This window comes from Corvus brachyrhynchos, unplaced genomic scaffold (genome assembly GCF_000691975.1).
Source record: "Corvus brachyrhynchos isolate BGI_N302 unplaced genomic scaffold, ASM69197v1 scaffold221, whole genome shotgun sequence".
Classification (NCBI taxonomy): domain Eukaryota; kingdom Metazoa; phylum Chordata; class Aves; order Passeriformes; family Corvidae; genus Corvus; species Corvus brachyrhynchos.
The window spans coordinates 3,009,662-3,022,129 of record NW_008236622.1 but is presented as its reverse complement, the minus strand read 5'-3'; the positions used below and the strand labels follow the sequence as shown (position 1 = coordinate 3,022,129).

The following is a 12,468-nucleotide window of genomic DNA, read 5'->3' as shown; positions in this document are numbered from 1 at the left end:
TGCTGTTTACCATTTAGGTCAGTTTTAAAATCAGGTGGATAATTTTCTATAATAGGAGAGTCTTGACTAGTCATCAAATGCTAGAAAGATACAATAGAGTTTACATCAAAGGCAATTTAGCATTAATTGTAGGAAGGCTGGTATTAAAACCAATTAAAGGCCGTAAAGGAATGAAACACTTAACTGCCCTAGTTGGAAATTGCTTAGCAAATATAAAAGTTTGTATTTATTACTAACTTTACAACGTACTAAATACAGTAACAAGTAGAATATTTAACCATACATCTAGAATGTAGAGATAGAATATCATTAACAAGACATGCAAAAACATCATTAAAAGAGTAAAATAAAATAAAGCAGACAATGAGTAAGCAGTACATAGATAATGCAATTTAATTCTATATCCTACCTGGTAGCATTTAGGTAGCAGATCTTTGCTAGCTGCTGGAAGTACAGCAAGAAGCTGTTCAAATGGCATGAAAGGTTTTCCCAATTCAAATTTGATTTTGAATTCACTGATGTTGTGAATATCTGACAGGTAAGGTGCATAATGATAAGGGTAATACCTGCAGGTTAAAAAAACCCCTAAGTTACTCGACTTAATTACAGCACAGCAATGTTCACAGATCAGAAACAAACCAAACTACATTAAATGCTCCCAGCATACAAAGTGAAATATCACTCTATCTTTCAGCAGTTTCTCATTTAATGTTTTTTCTTACCAGCTCCATGATTGAACTCCATGGTAATAATAATGCAAAATCCACTGTATTGCCTGGACATAACATTCAGCTTGATCAGCCAAGAAGGCACTTAAAAGAAAAAGGGAAGATACTTACTGGTTTTCTCATTTTTACAGGTACATAAAACATACTTAGCACCTTATACACAGAAATGAAGATAGAACATTTTGGGAACATAATAATACCATGATTTTCTAGATTCATTTCCTCCTGGTCCTCAAATACTTATTACAGAAAACTTGACTCACAGCTCCTGTTGCATTAGACAAAATCATCACCACTGCAGTACTCTGCCATGTATTCTCTACTTTTAACATAGGATGAATATTCTGTCTTGTATTAGAATCACAGTACGTTTGGGATTGGAACAGACCTTACAGATCATCTAGTTCCAACTCTCTGCCATGGGCAGGGACACCTTCCATAGACCAGATTGCTCAAAGTCCCACTCAACCTGGCCTTGAACACTTCCATGGATGGGACATCCACAACTCCTCTGGGCAACCTGCTCCAGTGCCTCACCACCCTCACAGTAAAATATTTCTTCCTTAATATCTAACGTAAACCTGCTCCTTTTCACTTTGAAGCCATTATGCCTTGTCCTGTCACTACACACCCTTGTAAATAGTCTCTAATGCATATTTACAAATGTATGTCTCTAATACATATCTACAAAGACTTGTCTTCAGCATTTGGGGCGGGGGGGGGAAAGAAGCATAAACTTACTCAGACACTACTTCTACACCCATTTTTGTCATGTAGTAAGTTCTTTTGTATTGCCTAAACTCAGTTTCAAACAGATCATCATCTTCTGGTTCATCTTCCAAAGTGGCTGGAAAACCAGTCATGAAAAAAGAGGATTAACATTGATTTCTCTACTACAATAAAGTTTGAAAACACTCACTTCTGACTTAATCTCTTAACTTTACTCTGCAATTCAAAGCTATAGGTGCTCACACCTTCCTTGCACTGAAAGTAACATGAAACAATCAAACAAAATCTTTACCCAGAGAAATTCTGGAATTTTTAAGACAGGCAACCCACTTTTTAGCCCAATTACAAGAACAGAGAAGATAATATAAGCCAACAGAAAAAAATCTGAGAAAACATTAAAATGAATTTTAAAATTTACTTATGTTCTGCAACATAATCTAATATCATATAGTAATATTTATACATTCTTGACAAATAATTTCAAAACATGAGCAAAAAACATGTCCTACAAGTAGAACGAGTTTAAAAATGTAAGTACAACCAAAAACCCTAAAGCCATACAAAAATCTGTTCATCTGTCCCCTCCCCATATAAGAAAATACCTATGCACAAAATTATTAAACACATAATATTGTCAAAGATTTTTTCATTAATTCCTTTAACTCATCATGGAAATACAGGTCAGGGAAGAAGCACCTCTAAAGCTTTAGCCCCACTCTCTCTCACCAAAACAGTTCCACTTCCCAACTGCTGACTACATAAGTCTTACATTCAGATTAAGGCCATCTCTGACAAGCAATTCTTACACTTCTTTGAAATCTATACACATATTAACATGGGGGTTTTTTGTTATATGTGTACGGAAAAATTTTTTGCACTTACTTTTAGGGGTCACTTCACCTTCATTTTTTTCTAAAGCAGCCAAAGATATAGAATTTTCCTGAGCCTATTAAGATTTGAGATAATGTAAAAATACAGGTTAATATGCACGGACCTCATTCAAAACCATCTAACCTGCAACTCAAAATACTATAATCAAAATGTATAAATATTATGATTTCTTATAAAGCCCATTTCCTTCTCTTAAAATTGCTTCCAGAAGATTATTTAAGCAGACCAAAAGGACAGATCAGACAAAAGAAACAGTCTCAAAATGTTAACTACTTTTAAAAAAATACCTGAACATTCGTGTTCCAAAATGCTACTGTTTCCAAAACTGCTTAGTACAGAAAGAACAGGATAACAATATACAGAGACAGATTAAATGCAAAGGAATTTTCTCCTGCTACTCTACACCCTGCTAAAGGCATATAGTGAATGGCAGTCAATGGAATTGGTGGTGGGGAACTCGACACTGGGGCAGAGACAAGATACTGTTCTGTAGTAGTACACACATATATACAACGTGCTGCTCCTTATTAATTAGTTATATCTAGAATTACAAGTTAAATACTAATCTGAGACAGCTCGCAGCAATGAAATTGCTCTTTCTCTATTTGTTGTCAAATAGTTAGCCAATACCAAGACATACATGAAAGTTCTATAGTGTATCTGAAATATATACTTCCAGTAGGCTATGGTTTAAAATGCAATATTCTGAAGCATAGCAGGCTTGACCGTAACTCACAAAAAAGTTAAGTTCTGCTGCTTTTGAGGAACAGCAAAGCATTAAATACAGTTCTACAAGACTTTAAAAATCATGAGCACCTGACCCTGACTTTACCATTTCATCACTTGCAACCACCAATGCATACAGCCAAAATGCAAACTGTTACAATTTACTATCTTTTCTGGTTTAAAAAAAAAATCTTGACACAGAGGTTTATGCCACTTAATTTGTCTAAGATCAAATTACTGATTTGCAAAAAGTTACATTCTTATTTCCAAAATTGTGCATATAAAACACTGACCTTTTGTTTCTTTTGTTTATTTTTTCTGGCTTCCTCTGCTGCAATCCCAGCTGCCTCGTTGAGGTATTTATTGCCCACTTTACTTTCAAACCATTTTAGGTCAACAAAGACTTCACTGAAGTGTTCACGATCAAACTGTGCAGATTAAAGTAAGTTTGCAAATATTTGAGGGATGTCAAACTTAGAATGCCAGATTAACAATGTCTTTTTAGTACGTGCATTAGATTACATCTAGAGTCATCTGTACATACATATTTTGCCCTAGAGAGACAGCTAAATAGATTAATACTAAGAACCCTGTTTCTCAGCAATATGTAACATACAGCCAAGCTTTTGTTTTCTTTCAGTAAGGCAGCAAGGGGAAACAAACAAGAGCTCAATAACTCCTACACTTCACTATCAACTCTAGCCTTGTGCCACACTTTCACAGCTTTATCCAAGAACCAGAAAACAGGGCTGAAGCAGGGACAACAGATGATTTCTCTCTTTACAAATTCAGCAGAAGGTTTAATCCTTTCCATTTCTGTATGGCCTATACCTTACCTCATCTCTAGGATGGATTACTGCACTGGCACTTAACAGGATTACATCCTGTACACCAGCTGTTTCATTAACGACACTGATACCTGTCTCTCACAGATGCTCCTTGCTCTTTACTAGTGATCTTCATAAAAAACTTGCAAACAATTCTCCCCTCCAAGATCTTCAGACACAGCTTACCCCACAGGAAACTACCAGCAGGGGAAGCAAAGAACATCACTGCCTGCAGCCAGCTTTAAGAACACACAGAAATCACTAACAATTCTGAGCTGGGAGGGACCCACAAGGATCATTGAGTCCAACTGTTAAGTGAATGGTCCTAGAGGGATTGAACCCACACCCCTGGCATTACTGGCACCCTGCTCTAGAGGGATTGAACCCACATCCCTAGCATTACTGGCACCCTGCTCTAGAGGGATTGAACCCACATCCCTAGCATTACTGGCACCCTGCTCTAGAGGGATTGAACCCACACCCCTGGCATTAATGGCATCCTGCTCTAGAGGGATTGAACCCACATCCCTAGCATTACTGGCACCCTGCTCTAATGAGCTTTGCCCAATACTGCCACACACTATTCAATGGGAAGTGAGCACCACGATTCTACTGGTGAATCCTCATTTGACTTGCAGTACTAAAAGATGCTGGCTAAAGCATAGATCAAATGATTCAATCATTTTCCTCTTATGCTATGATAGGATCAGACAACAACTGATTGGATTCCATCTGTTCAATGGTAGAACAGCTGATTAAACCACCTGTAAAACACAGTCATTTAACAGTTCATTAAAACAACAGTATGGTGGATTTTAGGATACAATATTGAGTTTAAATTCAACATTCTACACCATTCCGTACAGTGCAATTTAAAAGTTACTTACATCTGACAACCTTGTGAGATATTTCTCAAAACGTTCTAAATTCAGATGCCCATTTTCATTGATGTAACCTGTTGAGAAAATGAAGTGTGCTTTTTAACTAACAACTCAACGATTTCAAAATTTGCATTTAAATGCCCCACAGATAATAAAATGCAATTTTGCTGCCTCTCTAAGGAAAGTGTAGTAAATGCTAAACATTCTAATGAGGCAAAAAAGGTCAATAAATACAAATGCAGCAATGTTAATGCTCCTACTTTCCACAGCTGAACATAGTTTTCTCACCTCCCAGTTCTGGCAAGATAGCCATGTATGTTCTATAAAGTAGTGGCAGTGCATCATGATTAATGTGTAAATGAGGTAGATGAGGAATAAAATCATTTCCTACGAGGAAACCCATTAAGATCCAATCATCTATTATCCTTTCAATATCATATTCAAAAGAAATCTTGTCCTGGGGGGAAAAAAACCCAAAAATTAAAAAAGAAAAACACACAGGAGTATAATTTTTATTATCATTTTTGCATAAAGACTTCACACATTCACACATTTTTTTCCCATCTCAGATCCATTAGAACTTACTTTTACTGGGGAAAATTCATAATCAATATATTCTCTCATCAGTGATAAGTGCAGTAAATGAAATGTGGTTTCCTCTGGTGCACATACTCTGTAAATTATTTAAATCACCAAGTTAATTATTTATAAACACACTTTCAACATTAATATTAGTAAGTCCATGGTTACCTAAACCCAAGAATTTTACTAGGATTGTATCTTTACAGAAGAAATAATGCATAAACATTTCACTGAATCTATTTTAGGATTAATCTGGTTTGGTCTACAAAATTTTGCAGTAGAATCTTCTAAATACCAGATGTGACTGTATGGAGAAGAACTAACTTACAGAAGAGCTTTGTGGAGTTCCATGTTGCAGTAACTATTTCCTAAATCCTTATCCCATTGCTCAAAAAAGAGAGAAACTAGCCTAACTTGGCACCACGCCAAATACATTTGAAGGTATTTTCTAACTAGTCTGAAAAAGAACAGAGCATACAGATTCACATCTAAACCAGCTGGGTTACATGTGTAGTCCTTTGAAATGCTTTATGTAAGAGAAGAATATGCTCAACTTGAAAATATGCTCTGTATGTATTATTTTGTGGCTTCAGTGCAGTACTAAAAGAATAACAAACCTACTGGTTGTTTATGGCGTAGCCAACATGTATTATGCCTTCCTTTTTTCTCTTCAGAAAAATTACTCATAAAAACCCTAAGCCAACATTAGCCCCAAATCAGTTAATACCTACACCAAAAGATTAATGAGCTAAATGATTTATTTTAAATTAATAAAGGACTATTTCACCTTGTAGATACTATAACTAGCTGAGACCATCTCCAATGACAAACCAGTATAAATACTAGTGTATTCACACATAAATAGGAGATTTTAGAAATAATCCTGTAAGGAAGATGTGTGTGATAGCAGTCTTCAGATAAACTCATGTAAGACACACTCTGAGCTACACTGGGCTTCAGAACCAATTGTGTCACATTTTAAATGCAACTTTCATATTGGTTATTAAGAACCTCGGCAACCAGGTTGATGCTATAAGACTCTAGAGACACTCTGCCCCTTACTCTTCATTGCACTGGACTTGAAAAACCTGATAAAACAAGCAATTTCTCTCAATGAAAAAAATTGCAGAGAGATATTAATTTGTATATATTTTTAGGATTTTCGAATTTCCAACTGTAAGTATCCATAAAAGTGACAATATTGACAGAAGACAATTCCTGTAACTTACAGAAGTAAATTCTTGTAATGAGCAAAGTTATTCACAAACTACAATATGGAACAATGCTTGGAGGGGAGGTGGAATAAATAACAGTTTGCCTTTTGATTTCATACTTTCACTAATTAATCTCTCAAAAAGTAATTACACTCTTATTTTTCATTATTTTATTTTTTAGAAAGGTAAAAACCAAGGTTTTACTTTGATTAGATGTAAGGTCTTTAAAAATATTATAAGGTTGCATGCCAACACTACCTACCAATGAGTATTAGTGAAACATTGACTGCAAATACTGAAAAGAAAGCTTATTTCTGACGGTCATCATATTGTCCTTGGCAATAAAATATTCCTGTATTAGCAAAAATTATGCATTTATCTAAACATTTATAATTAATCCTGTGTTATCCAAAATCCTTTTAGTGTCAGAAATGTTTATTTCTGTCTATCCCATCTTCTCCCTTTATGTACCAAATATATGCTTGAGGTCCTTCAAAGAAGGAACTCAGCCACAGTAACAGTTACAAATGACTGTATTATCTCAGAACAGCTTCATGTACATACAGGGCTGTGGAACAAGTCACCTTCTTCTGACTGTTTATAGACCACAAGTTATTTCAATTGAGCAAACCCTGAATAAGAGCATCTACTCAGCCATTTTAAGAGAATTTATTTAAGTAATTTTTCTAGTAATTTACTTACATGCACAAAACCTCAGAGATATACATACATTTTAAAGAGTTAGTATCTACATAACACAGTTATGGAAACAATGTCAATACAGCCCAGGCTGCTCCATTAATAACATGAAGAAAAAAGTGCAACACACCAAATCTTTAAGGATTTTTTTATCAGCTGTTCTGACAGCATATATTTTTTCATGTAAACCAATTCTAATGCACAATTCAGCAAGCTGATCTCTCTAATTTCATGACTTTTCTGACCCAAAGAATAATCTAAGACTTCATCAAATTACCATGCAATCAATTAAAAAAAAAAAAACAAATCACCAAACACACACCCAGTTTTAGTCACCCAGTATGTTTTGGATTTAATTTCATCATAAATAAAATAAGAGCAAAGTTTATTCACCTTTGAGCCTTTTTACCACCGAATCTGACTTCTTCTCTTAAGAGCGCGAAGTGTGCCTCATGACTTGTTAATCCCAGCATTATCTATTACAAAGAGATATAAGAAAGATCTTACTTTTGAAATTTTTTTTAAAGCTTTCAAGCAGTATAAAGAAATTCTGTTCTGTTTCATTACAAATTCAAAAGTTTGCAGGTACACAAAATTACATGCTTGTTTCAAACCATTTTAGAACCCTTATGAGCTTTGGAAGATATCAAAGACGTACACACACTTGACAAATTCCTGTTGTTTGTATTATTTTAGTTGCACATACCAAATCAGCATCTAAGCCATAGAGACAGTGTCTTGTGTTTGGATCATGATGGGGCTTTGCTTTTTCTGATCTGATGAACTCCATAATTTTGTGCTCACCTTCCCCTGGAGTCTGGACACAAAAAAACAAAACAAAACAAAAACCCCAAAAAAGTCACCAAAAAAATTCAGCCGTAAGTATTATTCTATAAAATAAGAATTTATTTAAAATAGGATAGTAAGAAAACATAATGACCTCATGCCCTGATAAGTAGACTGTTATTCCTTGCCAAGATTTGTCTGTGGAAATCTTCATATTTACAAAATATTTAAGATGCTCATTCAATCTGGCCATGAATTCAGTTCCTGAAAACAGAAATCTAAGTTAAAAACAAAGCTCTTCACTAATTTGCATTTACATACCAGAAGTATTAAAAAAACCCCCAACAAATAAAACTTCTGCCAGAGATGAAGGGGATGACTGGTTTCTTTCCTAAGACATTTCACTTTTTACATCAAAGTCTAAAAAATTTTTAGAATGAGACAGTATTCCAACCCCACTGAATGTTACTAAAACTTTTGTTACAAACTTACTTAAGGCTTTATTGATTTCGTCTTCTAGTTTTTAAAAAAACATGCCTTAAGATAGGAAAATACTAACAAAATACAAATGCAAAACCATAAACACTTGAATTTAAATAGCTGACAAATTATCTTACCTGGTGTAATACAGTTGGAGTCGAATCTGGCTTCTGTAGGGAGAGTTTCTCCCTTTTCCAATGCTTTTTTTATTTTCTCTTCTGCCTCTTTTGCTGATCTGAAACAAACAGCATTGGAGAGAGAGTAAAGAATGAATCATCTTATTCAAATGTTAATATCCTAAGTACAGCTTTTTGACAAAATAAATATAGTTGATTTTTTAAAGTGCTTCAAAAATAAAAAAGGAAAGAATTTAACTCCTGAATAGAGTTTGAACTTATTTCTGAGACAACTAAGGTGGCTTAAAAATAGCACTTTTTTCACAGAAATGATGACAATCTGTCACTACTCAGATGCAGTTAGTATTTAGATTACCAAGGTGATCATACAATGGTTGATCACAATGAATGGCTATTAATGTTGAAACTGTGGGAATATTTGGTATCTAAACATCTGAAAATGCTATCCCAGAACAAAAATTGTAACATAGTTAAACAAAGCAGCAGGTGTGGAATTCCAAGGGAGTCACGAGTGAACTAAAAATTTATCACGCCCAGTAATGGAGACACTAACAAACGTCATTCCAGACTTTCTTGGCCAAGAATTTCTTAAACACTTCTGAATCAGAAGTAGAGAAACCACCAAAGTCTTACGTTTTTGTCTGGCTCTCAATTCTACTTCAATTTTCTATTTAGAACTCTTAATCTCTTCTTCATCTCAACCTCCTTTATTTCTTAAAGAAAAAATTACATCAAAAACTAAACCACACAAAAAATTGAGTTGCTTGAAAATATTTTCTCCTGTTCCTTTCCCCCTGTTTGTTTATTCTGAATTTCACTCACCATCCCTGTACTGTGTGACCACTGCTTTTATTACTTACAGCAATCTTAAAGAAGCTTCCAAGTCTCCCAAAACATTACTGTAATTCTTAATCTACTTGTAGCTCTGTATCTGAGCTCGCTTAGTAACTGGTATCAACAGGAAATCAGTTTCATTAGAAACTTGATTTTTTTCTATGACTTCCATTACAGCTACCAAAAAGGCATATCTAGAACTAGCATTCACAAATAGCAAAGACTCACAGGTTATGAAGCATCTGGAAACACCTGCACAAGCTCCAGTGCAGAGTGATTTCACAGAAAATTTTGTAAGGAAAAGCTCCCCTTGTCACCATGCACCACATGCACAGAGAAAAATTTACGTAACAAGCAAACTTTCCTTTTGGAATCATGATTTTAACATTTTACAGGTAGTTACCCTCATTCAATTAAAGTTACTGCCAAAGGCACAACCACTCATAAGCTCTTACTTTTCATGGCACATTTAAGTAAGTGGGTTTTTAAGTGTTTACTATCCTCAAGACAGAGTCAGAACTGATTTTCTTACCTAAAACGTCTCCCACGCTGCTGATTCATTTTTGCTCTTGGAGCTACTCCATCAACTGCCATAAAGAAAACCTTTCTTGGTTTAATAATGCGAAACAGTACTTCCAAATAGTGAAAAATATTGGCAAAAATCTTATCTTCTGAGATTCTGAAGTGGACATCATCATCATTTGGATGTGAACACTGATGTATAATGCCATTCATGTCCAGGTATAAGTTGTCGAATTCTGGAATCTACAAATGCCACAGTTAGTACCAACTTGGTGAATGCAACCACTGCCCAAGGCACAGCTGAGAGCACTGAACTCTGGAAATGAGCTGAGGTGGGAAGACCTCCGTGAAACTTCCAGCACACCAACAGGCAGAGTAAGAATATCTGGACTGGGTATGGGTTTGCCTGCACATGCAATCTGTTACTATTATTTTTTTCAGTGAGCCAAGTCAGCTGAACAGATTCCTATCCTATCCTGGCTGTTTCTGGAACCTCAGGACTTTTGTCCCTGTGCTCAGGTTGTATCTTCTACAACTAAAATCACTGTTTTCAGGAAGATTTTTTTTCATTTTATAAGCCTGCACATTTAATCGATTCAACCTTTCACAGCTGCACTACAAACAGCAAAAACTACAAAACTGAGTATGCAATTTCCAACAGTATTTCCAAGCAAACCTGGCTTAAGAAGCTTTAGAGTTCTCCCCCTGCTTAGCAGTTCCTACCCTGACCACTGCATGCTGTCTCATCAGCTATGCTTGTGAGCACCTGAGTCTAGAGAGTGGCAATTAGCACCAAAAGCAGAGAGTTAGCAATGATAACATCAACTTCTTACCCAGACTTTCTAAACAGATCTCCTTTTTCTTTCTAGTTCTCTGCTCTTTTAACAGCCTTATCTGTAGCAGTCACACTTTCTTTTAAAGGAAAAAAAAAAAAAACCCCTTCCCAGATGTACACAAGCAACATACAGGGAACAGACACTGTTAAATGTATGATGCAAAAGGGCCAGTACTACCTCTGTGTTACCAAAATGTACCACAAGAGCAACTGGCATTAAACAAATCTATTCCTTAACCCCCCCAGTATGACTCTTCATAAAAATCCTCCATCACAACTGGAAAAAGGCATTGCCAACTAGTTTGTTACAATTTTCTGCAGCACTGCTGCTGACACATCTTTACCTAAATTTGAAAGGCACATTGTTGGGCTTGTATTTATCCTCCAGATGCAAGAGAAATGTAACTGTTTTAGAAAGAGGAAATAGTAAAGAGGAGAAATTAGAAATAGGATCAGGAATGATCCCCACTCAAGTGCTGTAACTAGTGTTCTGCTGCACATCATGATCTTTAGTATGGTTAAATTCAGTAACCAAACTGCTCTCAGTGCTTTCAGATAAGACAACTGGGCAGTGCACAGGCAGCATTTTAAAGAGACAAAAACTAAAGCTTTTCTATGGAGGCAAAACACATAAAAAGTCCTATGTTTTCTTCAAGAAGCACAGGCATAATATGATTTAACAATAATGCTGTTTTACATAGATAGGACTTTTAATTTGGTTGTGGGTTTTTTTGGTTTTTTTCTCTTAGCATCTACTCTAGATATCAGTTTGTACATTCAAATGATCTGGAAGAGTTAAGTCGTGTTTACTGTTTATCTTAAGAGCTCTAACTGTCTCTTTCAAGGGGTAGCACCCCCTGCTGCCATCCCCCTGGTTAGAGCAGACACTGCTGCCTCTTCAGCTTGCCACAGTTCTTCAGCACAAGTTGAAAGATGTGTGAGCAGCCCAGGCTTCTAAGAAAACAGCAGGAAAAGCAGCATACAGTGCTGCCGCCTTGCTACACAGATAGCATTAAACACTTCAGTAAAGCCCAACAAATCATAAGCAAAGACCTAAGCTTTGTAAACTGCTTTGAAACTAGCAGGAAAGGCCAAACATCCAGGCTGGGAATCACTTGAGCTGGGCATCTTAGTTACACTGACATAACAGCTATTTAATCTTTAAAAATCACAGGTGTTTAGGGACAATGTATTAATATTCAAACACACTCTCAATTATAACCCATCTCAGAACATCCTTATTCAATCTATGAAACCACATCTATGACAGCAGCTGAAAATGATAATTAGAAAAGCTTGTATACAACAGGTACCAAACATGACATCTCTGAAAATATGACGTCTTTGTCCAGCTGTCAGAAGTATCATTTACGGCTTTCGTTGCCCAGGCTTGAACATACTTCCCGGTTTAGCTGCTAACACAAGCTGTCCGACGCAGGCGACAACAAGGAAACGCAGCAGAGCTGTAAAACCTGTCCCTCGTCATTACCGCGCCATTGGCCGTCAGCAGCTGTAACTTTTCTGACCCCAACAAGGAGTAAACTCCGACCTTGGGCTCCCCGCGGGTGCGAGGCCGCCGGGTGCTGAGGCAGCACCG

General features: G+C 36.1%; 1 protein-coding gene across 3 annotated transcripts in view; it reads right to left on the bottom strand.

The window, feature by feature from the left end:
• Positions 1–12,403, bottom strand: part of XRN1 (5'-3' exoribonuclease 1) — a 31,819-nt gene extending 19,416 nt beyond the window's left edge. Inside the window, exons 1-14 of one of the 3 annotated variants that reach the window (XM_017726483.1) lie at positions 10,047–12,403; positions 8,681–8,778; positions 8,218–8,327; positions 7,984–8,094; positions 7,671–7,753; positions 5,368–5,455; positions 5,071–5,239; positions 4,789–4,856; positions 3,368–3,502; positions 2,340–2,403; positions 1,470–1,575; positions 723–812; positions 410–566; positions 1–80 (exon numbers count right to left, since the gene is read on the bottom strand). The exon at positions 1–80 is cut by the window's left edge and continues 79 nt beyond it. In XM_017726483.1, the coding sequence (XP_017581972.1) occupies positions 1–80; positions 410–566; positions 723–812; positions 1,470–1,575; positions 2,340–2,403; positions 3,368–3,502; positions 4,789–4,856; positions 5,071–5,239; positions 5,368–5,455; positions 7,671–7,753; positions 7,984–8,094; positions 8,218–8,327; positions 8,681–8,778; positions 10,047–10,249 (1,562 nt within the window). In that variant the 5' untranslated portion in view covers positions 10,250–12,403. The remainder of the gene's footprint in view (positions 81–409; positions 567–722; positions 813–1,469; positions 1,576–2,339; positions 2,404–3,367; positions 3,503–4,788; positions 4,857–5,070; positions 5,240–5,367; positions 5,456–7,670; positions 7,754–7,983; positions 8,095–8,217; positions 8,328–8,680; positions 8,779–10,046) is intronic. The other 2 variants (XM_017726482.1, XM_017726484.1) reach the window with 2 other exon arrangements.
• Between the last annotated feature and the right edge of the window lie 65 nt (positions 12,404–12,468).